The 23314-nt window shown below is 40.3% G+C and overlaps 1 protein-coding gene across 1 annotated transcript in view; it reads right to left on the bottom strand.

The window, feature by feature from the left end:
- Cntnap4 (contactin associated protein family member 4) overlaps positions 1-23314 on the bottom strand; it is a 248507-nt gene that overhangs the window by 161668 nt on the left and 63525 nt on the right. Inside the window, exon 3 of the mRNA XM_046434879.2 lies at positions 16022-16215. Coding sequence (XP_046290835.1) covers positions 16022-16215 — 194 coding nt within the window. The remainder of the gene's footprint in view (positions 1-16021; positions 16216-23314) is intronic.

Raw genomic sequence — 23314 nt, 5'->3', positions numbered from 1 at the left:
ATCAGACCTCCTGCTATTTCTAATCTCTCCCTCCAAACAAGTTTCACTTTCCTCCCTAGAGACAGGTCAAGTTTAAGAACATAAGACAGTCTCACCTACGTCTATCCTATATTGCTATGAATGTTTGCCTACAGCTCAAAGGAGTTCACAGGTATTTTCTTGTATATTATGTATTGATTTAAAGCCCCAACACATGTGTGTCCCGTAGAAGTTTATGAGAAGGGACTGATATGGCATGTGACAGAGGGGACACACTGGGTAGAGAAGGTGCCTAGCTAACTGCTCTGATTCATGGTGGATGACATATTAGAAACTCAAATGTCAGTATATATTAACACATTACCAGGTATATGGGGTCCAAATATTTTCTCCCCTTCTGAAGTATGTCTTTTCATTACATTAATTGCTTCCTTTGCTGTGCAGAAGGTTTTTAATGCAGTCCCACTTATCTCTATGGGTTTTTGTTGGTGGTGGTAGTGGTAGTGGGGTCTTTTGTTTGTTTGTTTGTTTTTGGATTTTTTTGGGGGGGTGCTTTTGCTTTTAATGTCATTTCCAGAAAAAAGAAAAGAGAAATTCATGCATTACCAAGAGCAAGGTCATAAAATTTCCCCCTGTATTTTCTTTTAACTATTTTTATAGTTATAGATCCTCATGTGTAAGTCTTTAATTCATTTCAACTTGATTTTGGTAGATGGTGCAAGGTGAGGGCCCAATTTCATCATTTTCATATGGGTATCCACTTTCCAATTTCCCCATCACATGTTCTTGGCAACCTTGTGAGGATCAGCTGACCATATATAGGTGGGTTCACTCCCGGGTTCTATTCTATTCCACTGGTCTGATTTAACACCAGTACAATACTATTTTCATTACTGGAGCTTTGAATTGTGTTTTGAAATCAGTATATGTGATGCCTCCACCTTTGTTCTTAATATCATTTTTGTTGATATGGGTCCTTTGACTTTAAATTTCAGGGTTTATTCCTACTTCTTTAAAAAATATGCATTTGGGAGATTAACACAGATTATTTTGAATCTATTGATTGCTTGGGTAGTATGGACATTTTAATGATACTAAAAATTTAAATACATGAACACAGAAAAATATTTCTATTTATTAATTTGTATTCATTAAATTCTATTCATTAATTTTTAGCAATATTTTGTAGCTCTCTGTATATAGCTCTTGGTTAAATTTATCTCAAAGCATTTTATTCTTTTTGATACTATTATAAATGAGATTTTTTAAATTCCTTCTTGGAACAGGAGGAGAGAGAAGGAGAAAAGATAAAGTACTGAAAACTGAACTGGAGCAAATTTTATTCCATGCTTTTATAATTATGTCAAAATGAACCCTAATATTATGTATAACTAAAAGAAACTAATAAAAAATAGATTAAAAATCCCTTCTTGGATAAAGTTCATCACTGGTATATGGAAACTAAATACATTACAAAAATAAAACAAACATATAAAGCATTTTTTCAATACCAAAAAGAGCCAACAGGCATATGAAAAGATGCTCAACAACATTGATCATCAGGGAAATACAAGCCAAAACCAAAAAAATATCAACTCACACAAGTTAAGCTATCTACTGGAACCCTCATACACTGTTAAGTTTTTTAAATAGCAAAAGCCAGGCACAGTGGCACATGCCTGTAATCCCAGCAAGCTTGGGAGGCTGAGACAGGAGGATCACAGGTTCAAAGCCAGCCTCAGCAAAAGTGAGGTACTAAGCAACTCAGTGATACGCTGTCTCTAAATAAATACAAAATAGGGCTGTTTGGACATGGCTTAGTGGTCAAGTGCCCCTGAGTTCAATCCCCAGTCCCAAAAAGAAAAAAAAAATAGCAAGAGCAATTACAGAAAACAGTACACAGTATGCAAGTTTCTCAAAAAATCTGAAATATCATATGGTCCAGCAATCCTATTCACTGGTATTTATCCCAAAAATAAATACTGAAATCAGGATCTCAAAGAGATATTTATACTGCCACATTGATTGCAGCAATATTCACAATAGTCAAGACATGGAAACAACTTAACGGCTCATACACAAATGAATAAAGAAAATGCGAGACACACACACACACACACTATGGAATGTGATTCAGCCTCTAAAAAGGAAGGAAACTGAACCAATAAGGGACACCATGGATGAACCTTGAGGAATTTATTTTAAGTGAAATAAGCCAACCAGAGAAGGACAAATACACATGACCCCACTTACATGAGGAATCTAAAATTGTCAAGCTCACATAAGCACAGAGTCGAATGCTAGAGGGACAGTAAAACACAGGGTCACCTTTCAACATGTATCATATTCTAGCTATGCAGGGGATTGAGTCCTAGAGAACCACACACAATATCATGCCTAGAATTAACACTATTGTCTTATACGCTTAAAATTTTGTTAAGAGGCTATATTTCATTTTAAGTGTTCTTACCCCAATTTTTTAAATGCAGTCCTTCTTTTTTTTTTTTTTTGGAGTGGGGGCAGTACTAGGGATTGAACCCAGGGGTGCTTAACCACTGAGCCACATCCCCAGTCCTTTTTATTTTATTTTTTAAATTTTGAAACAGGGTCTCACTAGGTTGCTTACAGCCATGCTAAATTGCTGAGGTTGGATTCAAATCTGCAATTCTCCAGCCTCAGCCTCCAGAACTGCTAGGATTTCAGGCGTGCACCACCACACTTGGCTAAAATGCAGTCATCTTTTAATCATGCATTACAAGTTAATCGTTTTCAAAGGGTGGAGAACTCATAGTTAAACAAATATAAACAGGGAAATTCCTGAGAATAGAAGCTAATAATGTAGACTTTGATGAAAAATATCTTTGGGGGATTAGTATCTTGAAAGGCAGAAGCAGCGTAAGGTACTCCCTAGGCACTGGCCAAGTTCTGTATTAAGCTTGACAATTTGACATGTTGACATACATGGCATTCGTACTGTTGTACTTTATATCACCGCAGATGTTTTTGTAGGCTTAGGTCACTAGAATAAGGGCTCAACATGAAGAGAGCTAGGAAAAATGCCACCTACGAGGAGGGGGAATCCACCTCCCTTACTGCAAATCTCCCTTACAGATCTGTCTTCCCAGTTTTCCACTTAACTCCCTGGATATTTGGTTATTTGACTTAAAACAAATGCATGCTAAAAATCTGCAGGTAGTGCTTACATCTTGTCTGGCTTACAGAGTTGACAACTCAATCATTCTCAGTGATAACACTGACCTGAATATTTGGTGACAGGTGGTACTTCTATCTAATTGACTACACTATGTCACAAGGTCTCCAAGTCTTTCGCCAGCCAAACCCAGAACCATGACATTAGACACTTTGGGTCAAAAAAAAAACAGAAACAAAGAGGTACTCAGAAATGCAATATAAGCTTTCATTTGGTGTGGGGGGGGGGAAGCATATACAACTGAAATTCATCAAAAAAAAAAAAACATTGTTGTGTTTAACAATCTCGTTTTCACTTAAATAATTTATACGGTTGGTGCTGCCCCATTCCTTGCCTTTCTAGTCTACAGGATAAAAGAGCCTTGTGTGTTTATCGGAGAGAATCAGGAGAATTTGGCTGTAAAGTTCTTGCACATGTCGATCTACTTAAAATAATTTCTTCTAAGATGTTGGCTTCACGATATTTCAAGCAATTGTTCTTAAATGAGCGAAAATTACACCTTACATTTACTTTTCCAATCACTTACAATAAACTGGCTCAAAAGAGTCTTTTCGTCTTAGATGTTGAGGGATTTTTATTTTGTCTTCACTTTCAGAGGAACAATTTTAGTGGCTCTCATTTTCTAAATTTTCATACAATATTTATTCACCATCCAGCAGAGTACTTTGTATAAATTACATTTTATGAACTTTAGGCTATAAATTTTATTCTGAAGAAAAGTCTTAATGTATTTTTTTTAATATCATACAACTATGATTCACATTTCCATTAAGTGGTCTGCATAGATAATAAATAAAATACTTTTTCTTTTAAAGATTATTTTTAAGAAGCAGTAGAGCATTTTATTAATCCTTTCAGGTACATATATGGCACTGTTCTCTCTGGTGCCTGACGTCAGATGGAATGAGATGAAGGGTCCTTACCATGATCCTCCTGCCAAGTTCATTGTTTCTAAGCTGACAACACTTGCCTATCGCATACTCTTTCTCTATCAGATAGCAGTAAAATGCCTGATGTGTTTCCTAACTCTCTTTTATAGATTTACTTGGATAGTCTGAAGTAGACTGTGACACTCTTAAAGGAAATCGGCATATTTTGTATAATTGGTATACATCCCATAATATCTAGAAAAACTGGGCAAATACAAGTTAGGAAATACTTATTTGTAAAATATGACTAAGGGTTATGTCCCTCTTTATGTACATCAATTCAAGATTTTTCTTTGAGTTAAAAAATAATAATTCAAATGGAAGTGATCTGTGTTGTTCCAGGTCAAAAGTCAAGACCCCAACATAATTTGCCATGTGTCACATTTTCTGTGTTGCAACTACAGAATCACAGAGAGGGAGCTTCCCTCAGAGTGAGCCCAGAATGACTATGGAATAGACTAGACCTCTGTCCCCACCTGGGATGAACAGGACATAAATACAAATATACAAACATAAATATATATATATACACACACATATATGAGCATAAATATAGAAATATGTAACAGGAAATATATCTACAAATATATAAGTAAAATATTTATATACAAATATATGTATTTACACAAATATATAGAGAGAGTATGTGTATGATTTAGAGATTTGGGGGTTGTTTTATCAGTTCCATAACTTCACCCACACTAGGGGTGGTCATGGTACCTGCGGCACTACCTTAATTTTGATCTTGATTTTCAAAGCTATTCCTTGGCTTTCTTTATCATATCAAATACCATCATGCAGTCCTTCTCAAACCTGACAAACCCAACCGACCAGGAGTCTCACTGGTTATCATACAGGAAACAGTATCTTTAGGTATCTCCTGAACCCATGGTTTTGGTCACACTTCTCCAGCTTTGTGAAATATTTTCCTTAATCCTTCCAAAACTCTAAATCATCATGTTTTCCTCAAGGTCTACTTCTTCGACAAATTCAGTCTATTCCACCCTCCCTCCATATTCTGTACATTACCAAAGCTTTAGGAGTCCACATTTAATTTTTGCATATTCTTATAGTAACAAATATAGCAAGATATTGGCACCAAAACAGACATGAGGACCAACGGAACAGAAGAGAAGACACAGAGACACACCCACATAAATATAGTTATCTCATCCTAGACAAAGGTGCCATAAACGTACATTGGAGAAAAGATAGCCTCTTCAAAAAATGGTTCTGGGAAAACTGGAAATTCATATGTAACCAAATGAAATTAAATCCCTATCTCTCATCCTGCACAAAACTGAACCCTAAGTAGATCAAAGACCTAGGCATTAGACCAGAGACCCTGCACTTACCAGATGAAAAAATAGGCCCAACTCTAAAGCAAAAGAAGTAAAATAAAGAATCAATAAATGGGATGGATTCAAACTAAAAACCTCTTCTTAGCAAATGAAACAATCAACAACATGAAGAGAGAGTTTATAGAATGGGAGAAAATCTTCACCACCAGTATTTCAGATAAGGCATTAATTTCTAGGATATACAAAAGCTAAAAAAAACTTACTATAAATAACTTAATCAATAAATGGGCAAAGGAACTGCACAAAACACTCCAGAGAAGAAGAAATACGAAAGGTCAAATAATGTATGAAAAAAATGTTCAATATCACTAACAATTAGAGAAATGCAGATTAAAACTACACTGAGCTCTGGGGGATCCAACATGGCGGCGAGAGGGGAGGCAGCGCTTTCAGTACCTCCTCAACAAAGGGGTCAGAGAGACGCATGGATACGCTTAGATATGACCTGCTGAGAAACTCCTAGCAAAATTCCACTAAAGAGAGACCGGCCGGGAATTGGAAGGATTTTTGGAGGTGACAGTCTGCGCTAGACGAGTGAATCTCCGCCACGCAGCGCAGAGGTCCAGACCCGCCAGCCGCTGCCCGCGCGACTCGGCGACTGTCGGCTGCCTGCACGCAGCCCGCGTCAGGGCGGATAGCCTCCGAGGCGCAGCGCAGCGCAGCAGGAGCGGTGCAGGGACTCTAGGAAGAGGTCTCTCGCCAAGCCTTCATGAAATAGCAAACCGGGAGCTGAAACCATCCAGAGACAGACCAGTCCCACCCCTCCCTTCGGACACTCTGGCAAGGAGCCTGGGGCCTGCCATAGCAGAGTGGTGACATCACCAGAGTTCCGCCGACAGAATTCCTTCCCAGCGGAATCCACATTAGCAGGTGTGTGACTCCCACCCCCTCCAGATACAAGCAGCCAGGAAACCACCGGGGGCGTGTCTGTAGGGAAGCAGAGGGGATTCCAGATCCCCACCTCCCCTTAACACCAGCGGCGACACCCAAGATCTTAGCCGCCAGTTTCTGGGGGCGTGCCCACCAAAGGGGTCCTGAAAAATTAAACTGTTGGTTCCCAGATCACCCCACCACAGCACTGGGGCTTAATTGAATGACAGAGAGGGCGTTCATCGTTCGGGATATAGGACACGCGGTGGGGCTGCAAGTGTAATCAGATCCTTGGGGAACCGCCTCTGGTGAACAGGACCTGGCTGGCTGGCTGGGAGGAGGAACAGGGGGAGGGGCCGGATAAGTGAAAGGGCTCTGGACTAACAGGATTGAGAGACTCCCAGGAGCCACCGTACAGGGATTTCTGTCAGCACATAGAGGGCAGAAGCTCGGCTCAGAGGGCACAGCTCCGCCTATTGGAAGAGAAGAAAATGGGATTCAGCCATAGAACAGGGGATGCCAGCATGGCAGAGATCTGATGTCATTGGAGAGCGGCCGAGGAGAAAACTTCATCGGTGCCAGCGGCGACGGAAACAGTTGGTCCCCTGGTAGGGAGGGTGAGTCACAGATACCCCAGTCTCTCTCGCTTTGTCGTCGAGCCAGAGGCGAGGAGAGGGGCCGCCGCCCACGCCCGCAAGGTAGGAAGACCTGCGACCAACCTGCAGATCAGGCCCAGCGGTCTGCAGGCGTGGTAAGAGGGGCAGGGCAGAGCCACCGCCCGCGCTGGCAAGGTAAGCAGACCTGCGACAGACCTGTGGATCAGGCCCAGCGGCCTGCCAGCGTGGTACACACTTCACCCCAACTGGAGTAGGGGCAGAGCAGAGCCTTAGCCCGCGCCCAGATCAGGCCCAGCGGCTCACCTGTGTGGTGGTCAAGTGACCCCAATTGGAGTGGGGGCGGAGCGGAACTGACACCCTTGCCCACAAGGTGGGCAGAAGTGCGACCAACCTGCAGATCAGGCCTAGCGGTCCCCGGGCGTGGTAGGAGGGGCAGGGCAGAGCCTTCGCTCCCACCTGCAAGGTAGGCAGACCTGCGACAGAACAGCGGATCAGGCCCAGGGGTCCGCGGGCGTGGTAGACACCTCACACCAATTGGAGGAGGGGCAGAGCAGAGCCCCTGCCCGCACCTGCAAGGGAGAATTTTCAACTATACAAGAGCAACAAAAATATATAGGGGGGGGAAAAAATTTCAAAAACACAACAGGTTCACCAAGAAGAAAGAAACGCAAGCAGTATGAAAAGACAAGGAAAGAAAGGACTACAAGCAATGCAGGTCAGCTCAACTTTAGAAGAGGTAACAGCTGCAGCAGATGGAATGTCAGATAAAGAATTCAGGATATATATGCTTCAGATGATCTGGAGTCTCAAGGAAGAAATTAGACAGCAAAATCAGACAATGAAAGATCACTTCGACAAGGAATTACACAAACAAATCCAGGAAGCAAAGGATCAACTATACAGGGAGATAGAGGTTATAAAAAACAAACAAACAGAAATCCTAGAAATGCAGGAAGCAATAAACCAACTTAAAAACTCAATTGAGAGTACTACCAGCAGAGTAGAACACTTAGAAGATAGAACATCAGACAACGAAGACAAAGTATTTCAACTTGAAAAGAGCATAGACAGCTCAGCAAGACTGTTAAGAAACCATGAGCAGAACATCCAAGAAATATGGGATAAATTAAGAGACCAAACTTAAGAGTCATTGGGATACAGGAAGGTATAGAACTCCATACCAAAGGAATGAGCAATTTATTCAATGAAATAATACGAGAAAACTTCCCAGACTTGAAGAATGAGACAGAATCCCAAATTCTAGAAGCCTACAGGACGCCGAATGTGCAAAATTATAAGAGATCCACACCTAGACACATTATAATGAAGATGCCCAACATACAGAATAAGGAGAGAATTTTAAAAGCTACAAGAGAAAGGAAGCAGATTACATTTAGGGGCAAGCCAATCAGGATAACAGCTGATCTTTCAACACAGACTCTGAAAGCTCGAAGATCCTGGAATAACATATTTCAAACACTGAAAGAAAATGGGTTCGAACCAAGAATTGTGTATCCAGCGAAATTAAGCTTCAGGATGGAAGATGAAATTAAAACCTTCCACGACAAACAAAAGTTAAAAGAATATGCAGCTAGAAAACCATCTCTTCAAAACATCCTCAGCAAAACATTACAGGAAGAGGAAATGGAAAATAACAATGAAAACCAACAGTGGGAGGTAGGACAGTAAAGGGGGGGGAATAATCAAAGAGGAAAACAAACCATGTTTAGTAACATAAATAAACAAATATGGCTGGAACAACAACCCATATCTCAATAATAACCCTAAATGTTAATGGCTTAAACTCACCAATTAAGAGACACAGGCTAGTAGAATGGATCTCAAAACAAGACCCAACAATATGCTGCCTACAGGAGACGCATTTGATAGGAAAAGACATACATAGGCTGAAGGTGAAAGGTTGGGAAAAATCATATCACTCATATGGACTTCGGAAAAAAGCAGGAGTGTCCATACTCATATCAAATAAAATAGATTTCAAGCCAAAGTTAATCAAAAGGGATAAAGAGGGACACTACATACTGCTCAAGGGAACCATACACCAACAAGACATAACAATCATAAATATATATGCCCCAAACAATGGTGCAGCTATGTTCATCAAACAAACTCTTCTCAAGTTCAAGAGTCTAATAGACCACCATACAATAATCATGGGAGACTTCAACACACCTCTCTCGCCACTGGACAGATCTTCCAAACAAAAGTTGAATAAGGAAACTATAGAACTCAATAACACAATTAATAACCTAGACTTAATTGACATATATAGAATATACCACCCAACATCAAGCAGTTACACTTTTTTCTCAGCAGCACATGGATCCTTCTCAAAAATAGATCATATATTATGTCACAGGGCAACGCTTAGACAATATAAAGGAGTAGAGATAATACCATGCATCCTATCTGACCATAATGGAATGAAACTGAAAATCAACGATAAAAGAAGGAAGGAAAAAGCATACATCACTTGGAGAATGAACAATAGGTTACTGAATGATCAATGGGTTATAGAAGACATCAAGGAGGAAATTAAAAAATTCTTAGAGATTAATGAAAACACAGACACAACATATCGGAATCTGTGGGACACATTGAAAGCAGTTCTAAGAGGAAAATTCATTGCTTGGAGTTCATTCCTTAAAAAAAGAAAAAACCAACAAATAAATGATCTCATGCTTCATCTCAAAATCCTAGAAAAAGAAGAGCAAAACAACAGCAAAAGAAGTAGAAGGCAAGAAATAATTAAAATCAGAGCTGAAATTAATGAAATCGAAACAAAAGAAACAATTGAAAAAATTGACAAAACTAAAAGTTGGTTCTTTGAAAAAATAAACAAAATCGACAGACCCTTAGCGATGCTAGCGAAGAGAAGAAGAGAGAGAACTCAAATTACTAGCATACGGGATGAAAAAGGCAATATCACAACAGACACTTCAGAAATACAGAAGATAATCAAAAATTATTTTGAATCCTTATACTCCAATAAATTAGAAGATAGTGAAGGCATCGATAAATTTCTGAAGTCATATGATCTGCCCAGATTGAGTCAGGAGGATATAGACAACCTAAACAGACCAATATCAATTGAGGAAATAGAAGAAACCATCAAAAGACTACCAACTAAGAAAAGCCCAGGACCGGATGGGTATACAGCTGAATTTTACAAAACCTTTAAAGAGGAACTAATACCAATACTTTTCAAGCTACTTCAGGAAATAGAAAAAGAGGGAGAACTTCCAAATTCATTCTACGAGGCCAACATCACCCTGATACCTAAACCAGACAAAGACACTTCAAAGAAAGAAAACTTCAGACCAATATCTCTAATGAACCTAGATGCAAAAATCCTCAATAAAATTCTGGCGAATCGGATACAAAAACATATCAAAAAAATTGTGCACCATGATCAAGTAGGATTCATCCCTGGGATGCAAGGCTGGTTCAATATACGGAAATCAATAAATGTTATTCACCACATCAATAGACTTAAAAATAAGAACCATATGATCATCTCGATAGATGCGGAAAAAGCATTCGACAAAGTACAGCATCCCTTTATGTTCAAAACTCTAGAAAAACTAGGGATAACAGGAACATACCTCAATACTGTAAAAGCAATCTATGCTAAGCCTCAGGCTAGCATCATTCTGAATGGAGAAAAATTGAAGGCATTCCCTCTAAAATCTGGAACAAGACAGGGATGCCCTCTCTCACCACTTCTGTTCAACATAGTTCTCGAAACACTGGCCAGAGCAATTAGACAGACGAAAGAAATTAAAGGCATAAAAATAGGAAAAGAAGAACTTAAATTATCACTATTTGCAGATGATATGATTCTATACCTAGCAGACCCAAAAGGCTCTACAAAGAAACTATTAGAGCTAATAAATGAATTCAGCAAAGTGGCAGGATATAAAATCAACACGCATAAATCAAAGGCATTCCTGTATATCAGCGACAAATCCTCTGAAATGGAAATGAGGACAACCACTCCATTCACAATATCTTCAAAAAAAATAAAATACTTGGGAATCAACCTAACAAAAGAGGTGAAAGACTTATACAATGAAAACTACAGAACCCTAAAGAGAGAAATAGAAGAAGATCTTAGAAGATGGAAAAATATACCCTGTTCATGGATAGGCAGAACTAACATCATCAAAATGGCGATATTACCAAAAGTTCTCTATAGGTTTAATGCAATGCCAATCAAAATCCCAAAGGCATTTCTTGTAGAAATAGAGAAAGCAATCATGAAATTCATATGGAAAAATAAAAGACCTAGAATAGCAAAAACAATGCTAAGCAGGAAGTGTGAATCAGGCGGTATAGCGATACCAGACTTCAAACTATACTACAGAGCAATAGTAACAAAAACAGCATGGTACTGGTACCAAAACAGGCGGGTGGACCAATGGTACAGAATAGAGGACACAGAAACCAATCCACAAAACTACAACTATCTTATATTTGATAAAGGGGCTAAAAGCATGCAATGGAGGAAGGATAGCATCTTCAACAAATGGTGCTGGGAAAACTGGAAATCCATATGCAACAAAATGAAACTGAATCCCTTTCTCTCGCCATGCACAAAAGTTAATTCAAAATGGATCAAGGAGCTTGATATCAAATCAGAGACACGCCGTCTGATAGAAGAAAAAGTTGGCTACGATCTACATACTGTGGGGTCGGGCTCCAAATTCCTCAATAGGACACCCATAGCACAAAAGTTAATAACTAGAATCAACAAATGGGACTTACTCAAACTAAAAAGTTTTTTCTCAGCTAAAGAAACAATAAGAGAGGTAAATAGAGAGCCTACATCCTGGGAACAAATCTTTACTCCTCACACTTCAGACAGAGCCCTAATATCCAGAGTATACAAAGAACTCCAAAAATTAGACAATAAGATAACTAACAACCCAATCAACAAATGGGCCAAGGACCTGAACAGACACTTCTCAGAGGAGGACATACAATCAATCAACAAGTACATGAAAAAATGCTCACCATCTCTAGCAGTCAGAGAAATGCAAATCAAAACCACCCTAAGATACCATCTCACTCCAGTAAGATTGGCAGCCATTATGAAGTCAAACAACAACAAGTGCTGGCGAGGATGTGGGGAAAAGGGTACACTTGTACATTGCTGGTGGGACTGCAAATTGGTGCAGCCAATTTGGAAAGCAGTATGGAGATTTCTTGGAAAGCTGGGAATGGAGCCACCATTTGACCCAGCTATTCCCCTTCTTGGTCTATTCCCTAAAGACCTAAAAAGAGCATGCTACAGGGACACTGCTACATCGATGTTCATAGCAGCTCAATTCACAATAGCAAGACTTTGGAACCAACCCAGATGCCCTTCAATAGACGAATGGATTAAAAAAATGTGGCATTTATACACAATGGAGTATTACTCTGCATTAAAAAATGACAAAATCATAGAATTTGCAGGGAAATGGATGGCACTAGAGCAGATTATGCTAAGTGAAGCTAGCCAATCCCTAAAAAGCAAATGCCAAATGTCTCCTTTGATATAAGGAGAGTAACTAAGAACAGAGTAGGGACGAAGAGCATGAGAAGAAGATTAACATTAAACAGAGATGAGAGGTGGGAGGGAAAGGGAGAGAAAAGGGAAATTGCATGGAAATGGAAGGAGACCCTCAGGGTTATACAAAAGAACATACAAGAGGAAATGAGGGGAAAGGGAAAAATAATACAAGGGGGAGAAATGAAGGGCAATAGAGGGGGTAGAGAGAGAAGAGGGGTGGGGAGGGGAGGGGAGGGGGGATAGCAGAGGATAGGAAAGGCAGCAGAACATGACAGTCACAAGTATGGCAATATGTAAATCAATGGATGTGTAATTGATGTGATTCTGCAATCTGTATATGGGCTAAAAATGGGAGTTCATAACCCACTTGAAGCAAAGTGTGAAAGATGATATATCAAGAACTATGTAATGTTTTGAACAACCAACAATAAAAAAAAAATAAAAATAAAAAAAAAAAAAAAAAAAAAACTACACTGAGATTCCATCTCACTCCAATCAGAATGGCAATTACCAAGAATACAAGCAACAATAAATGTTGATGAGGATGTAGGGAGAAAGGTACTCTCATATATTGTTGGTGGACTGCAAATTAGGGCAACCACTCTGGAAAGCAGTATGGAGATTCTTTAGAAAACTTGGAATGGAACTATCAATTGACCCAGTTATCCAATTCCTAGGTCTATACCCTAAGGACTTAAAAACAGCATACTGCAGTGATGTAGCCACATCCATGTTTATAGCAGCTCAACTCACAATAGCCAAGCTATGGAAACAACCCAGGTGTCCTTCAGTCACACAGTCACACACACACACACACACACACACACACACAAAATGGGATATTATTCACCCATAAAGAAGAATGAAATTATGGCATTTGCCAGTAACTAGATGGAACTGGAGGATATGCTAAGTGAAATAAGCCAATTCCAAAAACCCAAAGGCCAACTGTTCTGTCTGATTTGTGGATGCTAACCCAAAACAAGGAAGGTTGGGGACAGGAATGATAGAAATCCATTGGATTAGACAAAGGGAAATGAAGGGAAGGGAGGGTGGAGGAGAATAATAAAGACCGTAGAATCAATCAATCATAACTTTCCTAGTCTTGTGTTTGAATACATGACCAGGGTAACGCCACATCATGGACAACCACAGAGTAGGATCCTAAATAGAATAAAAGTTATATTCTATGTACGTATAATTGCCAAAATATATTCCACTGTCACATAAAACTAAAAAGAATTTTTTAAAAAATGAAGGTATAATTTTAAATGAAAAAAAAAATTTGCATGCTCTTCTACGTATTTCTCTACTTTGTTCTTGTGTGCCTTATCTCTTCCATGGCATTCACATGAATTCTTTCACTATCTCCCAGAAAGTCATACAAAGATAGGCATAGATTAGGAGAGCAACATATTCAGCTCTATTCCTTCATTTATTGTTCTTTCACTAATTTACTGAAATAAAAGCATCATGTACCACCCTAGACGTTGGGTGACAGAAATGCTAATGTAGATGAGAAGGGGGAATAAACGACCCCATAAAAAAGTACAAGATGCATAAGTAAAAGAAAACCACCATCATCCTAACACTATCGAACCAGTACAACACACACACACACACACACACACACAGGAAGAGCTGATAGGGGCAGAAGGGTGTCAGTGTAGATAGGGTACAAGTGTCCTATAAGAAAGCACGCTTCATTTAGCCATTCATTCATTCACTCATTCATTTCCTTACTCATTCATTCCACATTTAGTATTTGTCTGCAACATGCCAGGCACGGGTACACTTTGGGGATGCTAAAATAAAAGTAGGGAGATATAGTCTTTATTTACAGGAAACTCACACTCAAGAAAGGACAATAATGAATAAACCTACAAATCACAGCACAGTCTAAGAAACAGTGTCACCTGAACAGCATGGGAGAGAAGCCACGCCTTTGCTTTCATTGTTGTGGATTAGTAAGGACATCACTCATGCCACTATTTCACCCTAGACCCCTCCTCTTTAATAAAGTAAAACAAAACAAAAAAAGGCAATGGCAAAACCTAGGCTTGGCTGTCCACAGCCTGACAAACAGAAACCCATTCATTTTTGTGGCCGATCTCTCGCTTTAAGAAAATCAAAACTATACCTTTTAATTAACACAGCAAAATATTAGCAGGCAATAGCCACTACTCATCCAGTTGAAAAATCCAATGCTTAATTTAGAAAAAGAGTAAAAGATAACCCAGACACCTTGTTAAAATAAATACCTCATTAAGCGTTCATTGTTATTGGCTCATAATTACTGTTTATTTTATCCCTAGTTTGAATGGTGCTCATGGAATTAAGTCAACCGTAATATTCAGTTGTTTTTTGGAGGGGTTATTTTTTTCAGTCTTATACACAGCTTCAACCTTCTCTGGATTTTAAAGCAGCTCTTCTTAAAGATGCTTATAAGAAACTTCTACCGGCCCACAGTTCTCTCCAGAGGAAGGAGTACGGCTACCTCTTCTCAATTGAATCTACATCAATAAACACGAACTGAATGGCCACCAACAGCTTTTGAGATACAAAGGTGAGTAAATGGCAGTCCATTTCTTCAATGAGTTTATAATGTCTAACAGAGTTCCAGGAAGTTTCAAAAAAGAGGCAATTGACAGGTCAAAGAAAATTATCATTATGTGCCCAAATAGGCTTCCAAATTATCTGCGTGCTAAGAATAATGCTTCATTAAGTTACTCATTTTCTCTGGTTCCAGCAGCTCAGCCAGAGGGGGAAAATAGTTCTTTGATTGCAGTATGTTGTCCTTGGCCCACATGGATCCAGACAAATGCTTTTTCCTACACTAAGAATTCCTCCCTGTGTTATCAAGCAGCCTCCCTCTTCCTCTTCTATCAGGTGGGATGTGCAATCAGCCGACTATGAGAACCTCCTACTTGGTCATAACCTGCCTCTTACAGAGGGGGTACCCCAGGCACTCTCTCTACATAGCACCTGGCATTTGAGACCACAGACAGGTTCAGGTGTAAATCCTGTCAACTGTGTGCACATATGTGCGTATCTATAACTCCACATGCAAGCTTTCACGTTCTAGACAGACTGGGTTACAGAAATCTTCGAGCTATCAGAGATAAATTCCTTTTGATTCATTTTAAATAAAGACAGTGAAAAAACGGCATTGAACAAAATTTGGTTTTATACAAGTTTTGTTTATGTCTTAGGATTTCACCCTATTAAAGGGACTCTCAGGACTTGTTTTTAATTTCTGAGGACCCTGTGAAATGAATTTACCTTTAGTATTGCCATAAATTTGCCATGAATTTTATGAGAAGATAAATATTGGCCCTATTTTCTCTTAGAAGCACTTTCAAAGCAATTCTGAAGATTCTGTATGTATTTAACTTAAGAGATGGACAACGCAGCAGCTGCAGCTATGACCGCACCTCTTTCCCTGGGAAACGATGGCTTTTATTTAAGAAACATACCCACATGCTGTCTTCCTGTCGGTACTGTTTCCAGTTCCTGCCACTGTCGCTGAACATAAGGAGGTAGCTGGTCACCCAGTTGGAGCTCCCATATCCCCCTTGGGTAGCCACAGAGGTAATCTCCATTCTCTCTCCAAGGTCGATCTGCAACCACTGGTATTTGTTGGACACAAGTGGAGACCACCCACCAGCTCCTTTAGTGGAAACAGAAACAGGACAAATTGGGAAAGAAGAATTAGTTAAAAATCTCTGAGTGGAAATATCAACAAGACCGTATTCTTCTATGGAACTTAGGAAAGTCAAACTTCCAGGATATGAAACTTCTCATAACTGCAGAAAAATATAAGAAATCCAGAATTTAGTGTACGTGGATGAAGTCCATGTTGGTTATGTTCATTCCCACATACTGTGGAAAACTCTGATTCTTGCTGAACATTTTAGGTGCCTCATTGGAAAAATGAACATGCAGGTCAGCACTTGGCACAAGCTTATTGCTAACACACATGAGTGGGTACTGTCTGACCATCCATTCACTCAGGGATGGCTATAAAGGAAAGCCTAGACCTGGAGGAACTAGAAAACTACCTTTGGTCATGTTTAGACTTTTTAAACAGGAAATAAATTTCATTGTTAAACTTTGGTAGACAATGGCCAAAGAACAGTCCTGCCCTTAGGGGTGTCTACTCTCCTGGGAAGGACAGACACTTAGAGGCACAATGAAAGCACAGCATGAAAACACTAATGGTGAGATGACGTGCAAGGAGTGATAACACCAAAGAAGATGAACAGCTGTGTACAGCAGCGGCTGGCGCTGACTTGCAACCCTGTGTGATTGTTAAATTTTCCATTTTGCAAGCCAGTTGTTAAACACGACCGTCTCTGCAGTTGCTACTGGTGGTGGTGCTTAAAGCATGGGAATGGGCAACTCTACAAATAAGCATCCACCCAAGGAGTTTACCAACACACCACCACCCCCTCTGGGAAAGGGAAGTGCTGTGTGAAGGAGAACCAGAGAGAAGTCTCTAAGCAAGTTGAGCTTCAGCACTCAGAAGTGAAAGACAGGAGTTTGTGTATACAAAAGGAGGTTTGGGTAGAGCAGAATGGATTGTGCTCTTCCCCCCCGCCCCCCAATACATACAGATTATAGCTGTGACTCCTGTCTGTCTTCTTAAGATGATTCATTTTTCCAGTTTAATATAGTAATTTGGGAAATTACTTTGGGAGTTTATTTTTTAAAAAACTGACATTGATGATTATGTAAGTAATACATAACCATCACAAAACTTATGAAGTAGGACCTGACACATTCTGGAATCCATATTTATCTGATATTCAATTCCTATTAAAATGCACTATAACATCACAAATGGGAATATTAGTATGTTTTCTTTTCCCTACTCTTTTGCCACCCACCAAGAGGCCCCAGTAATAAGGTCTGACACTTTCAGTAGAGATTACCATTAATTTACATACAATTTTATATGAGCATTATTTTTGACATCTGTGACCTATTTTATGAAACCTTGAGTAAAACCCCAGTTCAAAGAGACCCAGTGAATGTTTTCCATGATGGTGGAGGCATGCAACTCTGCAAGACTCACAGGGACACACCTGTGTTGACAACTATCTCATAAGTTTTAAAGAGTCTTTTGATGGTGGAACGCAACACAGTGACCCTCTGATAAACGAAAGGCAGAACACTTTGCTACTTGCAACTCCAAACAAGAGAAGGCTGCCAGGCAGGGTCACAAGGGGTTACAACCAGGGGACAGGATAATAATGGGTTGGAGTTATAAGAAGCAGCTTATTACAGCAGGTAGGGTGAGGTTAGCCAGGCTTTGGAGGCTTTCTGCAGACTGGCCAATTTGAATAATTTCTCTAGGAAACTCTAGGACATAGGGGCTACCTCTAGTTTTCTGCCCCTACCTTTGGTGTGATAAGAGTTGATGCATAGTGACCCCACATGGTGACTGACCAGTTTAGGAAGTGGTTGAGGTATAGCTCTAATCGACTCCTCAAGAGGAACTGACCTGAATTCTAACAACATCTTCTACGGGTGCCATCCCACTAACTTCTGCTTGCATTAGGGTACAATTCCCAATATCACTTACACCACTCCCTTTAGAACTACTTTTTCAGATTTTCTTCTTTCTTAAAGCAAATCATTATCAAAAAAAAAATGTCTTCTACTCCACACACAGAGCTCTCCCTCTTTTTGAGATCCAGAATATTTATGCACGTTGCAAAATTTCTGCTACCAAATTTTTACTTTTAATTTTCTCTGTCTTTTCCCTTGAAGAACCTTGGGTGACCTGGATGAAGCTTTCTTGGTTGCCAATACCTGCTACCTCGTTTAGGTTAACAAGTAGAATGTTCTTACATGTTAGGCAACAGAGCTTGCTGGGTAGACATGGGCGCTGACTGAATTTAGGTGTGTTGGTGCTGTTTGTTTAGAACTGCTGTCTGCAGTCCATGAGGGGTACGGCTCAGTCCTGCGGACTGCTATCTACATGATAGTCATCCCTGAAGGCTCTGAAGTGCACCTTAAATAGTGCCCTGCCACAGGCAGCTCAGGGAGTTCCTGAACCCTCCGTGGGAACTGCCCCATAGCCTTATTTTAAAATCTGAGTCAACGTGTCTTCCACTCTTCATTTCTTGGGCTACCATGAAACAACATCCATCCTCCTGCACTTATTTACTACAGTAGAACTTAGTATTTGTGCTGCATGTGAGTATATTGTGTCAGACACTCTGGGAAGCACTGTTATTTAATTTTCAAAGCAACCTTTTTCATAGAAGATGAGTCAGTTCCAGAGATTGAACATCTTGTCCTTGCCTACAGAACAGGCAAGAGGTACAGGGCTCTTAACAAGGACACAACAGCGCCCGGCATATTTTCATGATGAGTAAGTGGGGACTGCTAGTTCCCTGTAGCTATAGAAAAGACAGTGCTGAGGGGAATAAGACACCCTTAGGGTTTAGCTACGGGGCAACCTCCCTCCCTCTGGTGAACATGTGTGGACCACGTCTTGGAAGTGCAGGCAATGATGGGGGTGGTGAGTGAAGGAATATTTCCTTCCATTGGTCTACCTAACCTTACTATTTCACCCCACGGCCCATCAAAAGCCTCAAAGTTGAAACTCTTCTGGGATCTGATGTTAACCAAGCATCCTTGGTCCACTTATTGCTACCACTGTATATCTCTGAATTTTTATCCTTTTTTATCAAGAGAAGTTAGGGAAGTGCCCCCAGACAGCTATTGACTTTACTTGAAAGTTTTACATTTGAAATTTTATCTATAGCATCCTATGCCTCTGAGAAAAATGCCAATTATTTTGCTTCTTGCTCTTTGTAGTTAATTTTAATGATCTAAAATCAGTAATGAGGTTGTTTTTTAAAAAAAAAAAAATCTGGAATTTCACAGTATTTCTCTGACATTTCAGCACACACACCTTTTCAGACCAGTATTTAAAACGCAAACATGAGAGAAGCACAGCCAGGAAGAAAGAATCAGCATGATTCTAGTGGGTTAAAATTGGATCATCGATTCTCATCAGGAGAAAGTGGAGTCTCTCACTGACCGCTCCCTCTTCCCTGCGTTCCTCACAGTTCCAAAGGCACTGGCCCACTTGAAACATTTGCAGTTAATTGACCTTGAACATTTCAATTTCTTACCTGTGGTGAAAAGGTACAACTGGTATGCAAATTAAGCTATGTCATTAACAAGGTACACTGATAAAGTAATGGAAATTCAGAAGCTCCTAGGCTTTACCAACCAATTTCAGCAGGATAAGACGGCCACAGGGAATCCAAAGATTGCTGAGGGGTTTTAAGCTGTGTGGCTCTGCAGATGTACATGCTCTAAGGGCGTGATAGAGTGTGCTTGCTCTAATTTCAAGACAAAGGTTGAAGAGCCATATGGAAAGGGCGAGATAGATAGGTCATGGGTCTTGGCAGACTTTTGATAGGCCAGATTATGATGGCAGGAAGGGACAACTGTGGCATAGGGTGCAAACACAGCCACAGCTGGGGTGACCCTCCACTGGTGGCATGGCCACGGCCACGGATCTTGGCTTCTGGAGACATACAATCAACACGTTTAACTTTCTTCATGGAGAAAGTGATGCCAACTCCAACTCCAGCAAATTGAAAACTCTGAACTACCATAAATAGAATACTACAATGAATTCTTTATTTTATTAACTAAACCTTTCAGCTGTTAGTCAAGTGTTATTTGTCCTTAATGTGCTTTTAATATGCTAATATATTCAACATCCCAGTGAACCAATACCTAGAAAAATAGAGACCATCTTTTGTGTAACCCGAGCTATTCCAAGATTACAGATACTTAATCCACAAAATGAAAACTGGAGTGTTGTGGCTCTGGCTCATTTCCCACCCCACCCCGCCATGTTTCAGGCTTCCTTTTGCCCTCCCCAATCTCCTCTTTCTCCTTCCCTGGCCTGTTACTGAGACTTGGCGTAACAGTGCCATCCATCTGTGCAAATGGAATCCTTCCTTAACTTTCATATTATAGTCTGAAAATTCACACTTAAAAATAAAAATCCTCCCCATTCATAAGACTCTCAGACATTGCCATGAGGCTCTGAGAATTAAAAAGTTAAAAAGCCTACTAAGTGCCTATTGATTTCCCCCATATTCAGCAAGCTCTGAGAGTATATGGTGGTTGTAACTTTTTGAGTTGTAAAACAATTTTAATTGCTACTGGCTCCAACAAAACAGCTGTGATCATAGCAAAATTGAGCTTTGAAAAAAAACCAGTGACCAAATGACCACCCAAGATGGCATCTTTTTGATCTGTTGCCTACCACTTTTAAACATCAGATTTCTAAAAAACTTGTTTCTAGAATATAAGTTGCTATGAATTATGAGGGGGGAAAAAAGCAAACTAAAAATTATCCAGTGCCTATTTTATGCTAAGCAATTTACCAGAAATCGTATGTATTGTATTAAACTTAATTATCAAAATTATCTAGTGAGATGAAATATGCTCTCACAGCTCTTCAAATAAAGCTTTAAAACATTTAGAGAAGATAAGTAAATTTTCCCAATATTATGCAAATTATTTTAGTGTCAGTGAGAAATTACTTATTTTAAAAGTTATTTTAATCTATGTGAGAATGTCACTTTAAAAATTACCCTTTTTTTCATCTATACCCCTGGAATAATTACAATTATCATAGTGGTATATTTTATCCCAAGAACACATTCAAATAATAAATTCAGTGTTGATCAATTATAAATAACCTAGTGAGCTGAATTATGTTTCAACCTCATATATCCTACCTGCTAGATATCATCCACATTTGCTGGTGGTCAGGGAGGTGCGGCTTAGCAGCTTCAAGAAAATATAAGGGGAAAAAATCCTCTTGGTTGGGACCTTAAAATACAGATAAAAGCCATATCTGTCCCCTAGTAATATTAAGAACAGTGTGGTGACCGTTTCTGGCGGTTATCAGTGAAGGAGATGTAACAGTCTCATACAGGGAGGAGCTATCCAGTGCCTCCCCAGGAGATTAAAGTGTAAAAGGACACAGGTGTTCAAGGACACAAGACACAAGTGACCATAGGTGAATGACACTCGGAGCCACCATTAGGACATCTCCAGTTCTAGAAAATAATTGGCTTAATTAAAACTGTCATTGGAAGGCTTCCCTCTAAGATAATTACTTTTTTTTTTCCATAGGTGATTTCATCTAGATTCCCCCAAGAGTCTAAGTTGGCCTGGATCACTTTGATCTTGACATTAAATTACAACAACGGAAGGAAATAGAAAGAACATGGCCCCAGAATCTGCCTGGTTCCACTCAATGGTACGTGTTGTCCCCTAGGCTGCATTTAGAACTTCTCAACTGTCTTGTGTCTTGTATTTTACCAGTGTAGTTCTTCTTTTACAGGAAGAAAATAAGACTCTATGGAGCCTCCTATATTGCTGCCAGTCCTTTCTGGTGTCTGTCCCTGAATCCCGGCATTGCCTCCCCTGGTCGCAGTGACTGTTTCAGGAGTGGGCAGGTGACCTTGAGCCAGGCCAGTGAAGCCATGGCAGGATTTCATTGGAACGCATGGAGAGGGGTCTCCTCCCTGCTGGGAACGCTGAGGTGGACAGATGTAAGCACCAGGCCAGACAGCTCTGTCTTTCTGCCTGCGTGAAGCTGAAAGAGCAGCAGAGATGAGAATAGGAGGGTCCTAGGGACCTGGTGGGGACCCAAGTCCAGTGGTGTCTGCAGTGCCTTCCCCATCGAAAGAGCCACCAGTGAGCACGTCTGCTGTGCGGCACCTCCCTAGCAGTTCTCCTCCCCCACTTCTTTCCTTTTTCCTCTCTAAGGATCATTCCTATCGGCGCCCTGTTACATCAGCACACTGCCATCTGCCCCATCTTAAAAGGAAAAGAGAAATTTTCTCTTGACCTCACTCCATTATTTTGTTTTTTTGTGGTTGCTTCTTTTTCCATGAACACTCTTCAAGTTGGCCATTCACGTCACTCATTCCAACATCCTTCACCCCTGCTCTTGGGCCAACTCCAGTCAGACGCTTCCCTCCTACCCCTCAACACAAATTGCTCATCACAGTCAGCAAAGAACTCCAAGCAGCTACGGCCAGGGGTCAGGCTCCGCCCTCCCACCACCTGACCTACCAGCCACAGTGGACACTTGGGCCTCTCGGCCTCGATCCACTCTCCTCACATTGCTCCCCCAAAGCACCTTCTCTTAGTTTCCTTCCTTCTCTTTGGTGGCTCCATCTCAAGTCCCATTGCTAGTTCTTTTCGTCCCCTATTATCTTTTAAAGTTGAGACTCTCCAGGTCTCCATCCTTCACTCTGCTCCCGTCCTCTCTACTTTTACCCCTTGATCAGCTCCCTTAGCCTCATGGGTGTAGATGTTACCTAGATGTCAAAAAAATGTCTGCCTACACCTCCTCCCAGAACCCCAGACATATATTCAACCCTCCCCTTAATAGTTTCAAAACCAAAATTCTCTTCTTTCCCCAAAACCTACTGTATTCATACCTTTCTCCAATCCTGTTTTTCATAATTCTCTCCTTCCAATTTCTCAGGAGGGAAAAAAAAGAAAATGGAGCCAATCTTGATTCCTTTCTTTCTCCCACACCGTACTATCTGACCACTAGAAAATAGTGCTGGAGCTAATCGAGTCTCCCACATACTCTGTTTCCCCATCGTCATGGATGCATCTGTAGTTCAAGCCCCATTGTGCTAGCCTGGATTCTTGCAATAACCAAATAATGTCTCCCCATCTATACCTTTGTCCACTGAGAT

This window comes from Marmota monax, unplaced genomic scaffold (genome assembly GCF_021218885.2).
Source record: "Marmota monax isolate L192 unplaced genomic scaffold, Marmota_monax_Labrador192_F-V1.1 WCK01_AAM20220418_F8-fsc00024, whole genome shotgun sequence".
In the NCBI taxonomy this organism is placed as follows: Eukaryota; Metazoa; Chordata; class Mammalia; order Rodentia; family Sciuridae; genus Marmota; species Marmota monax.
Note: the sequence above shows the minus strand (reverse complement) of the source record. Positions and strands in the feature narration are given on the sequence as shown.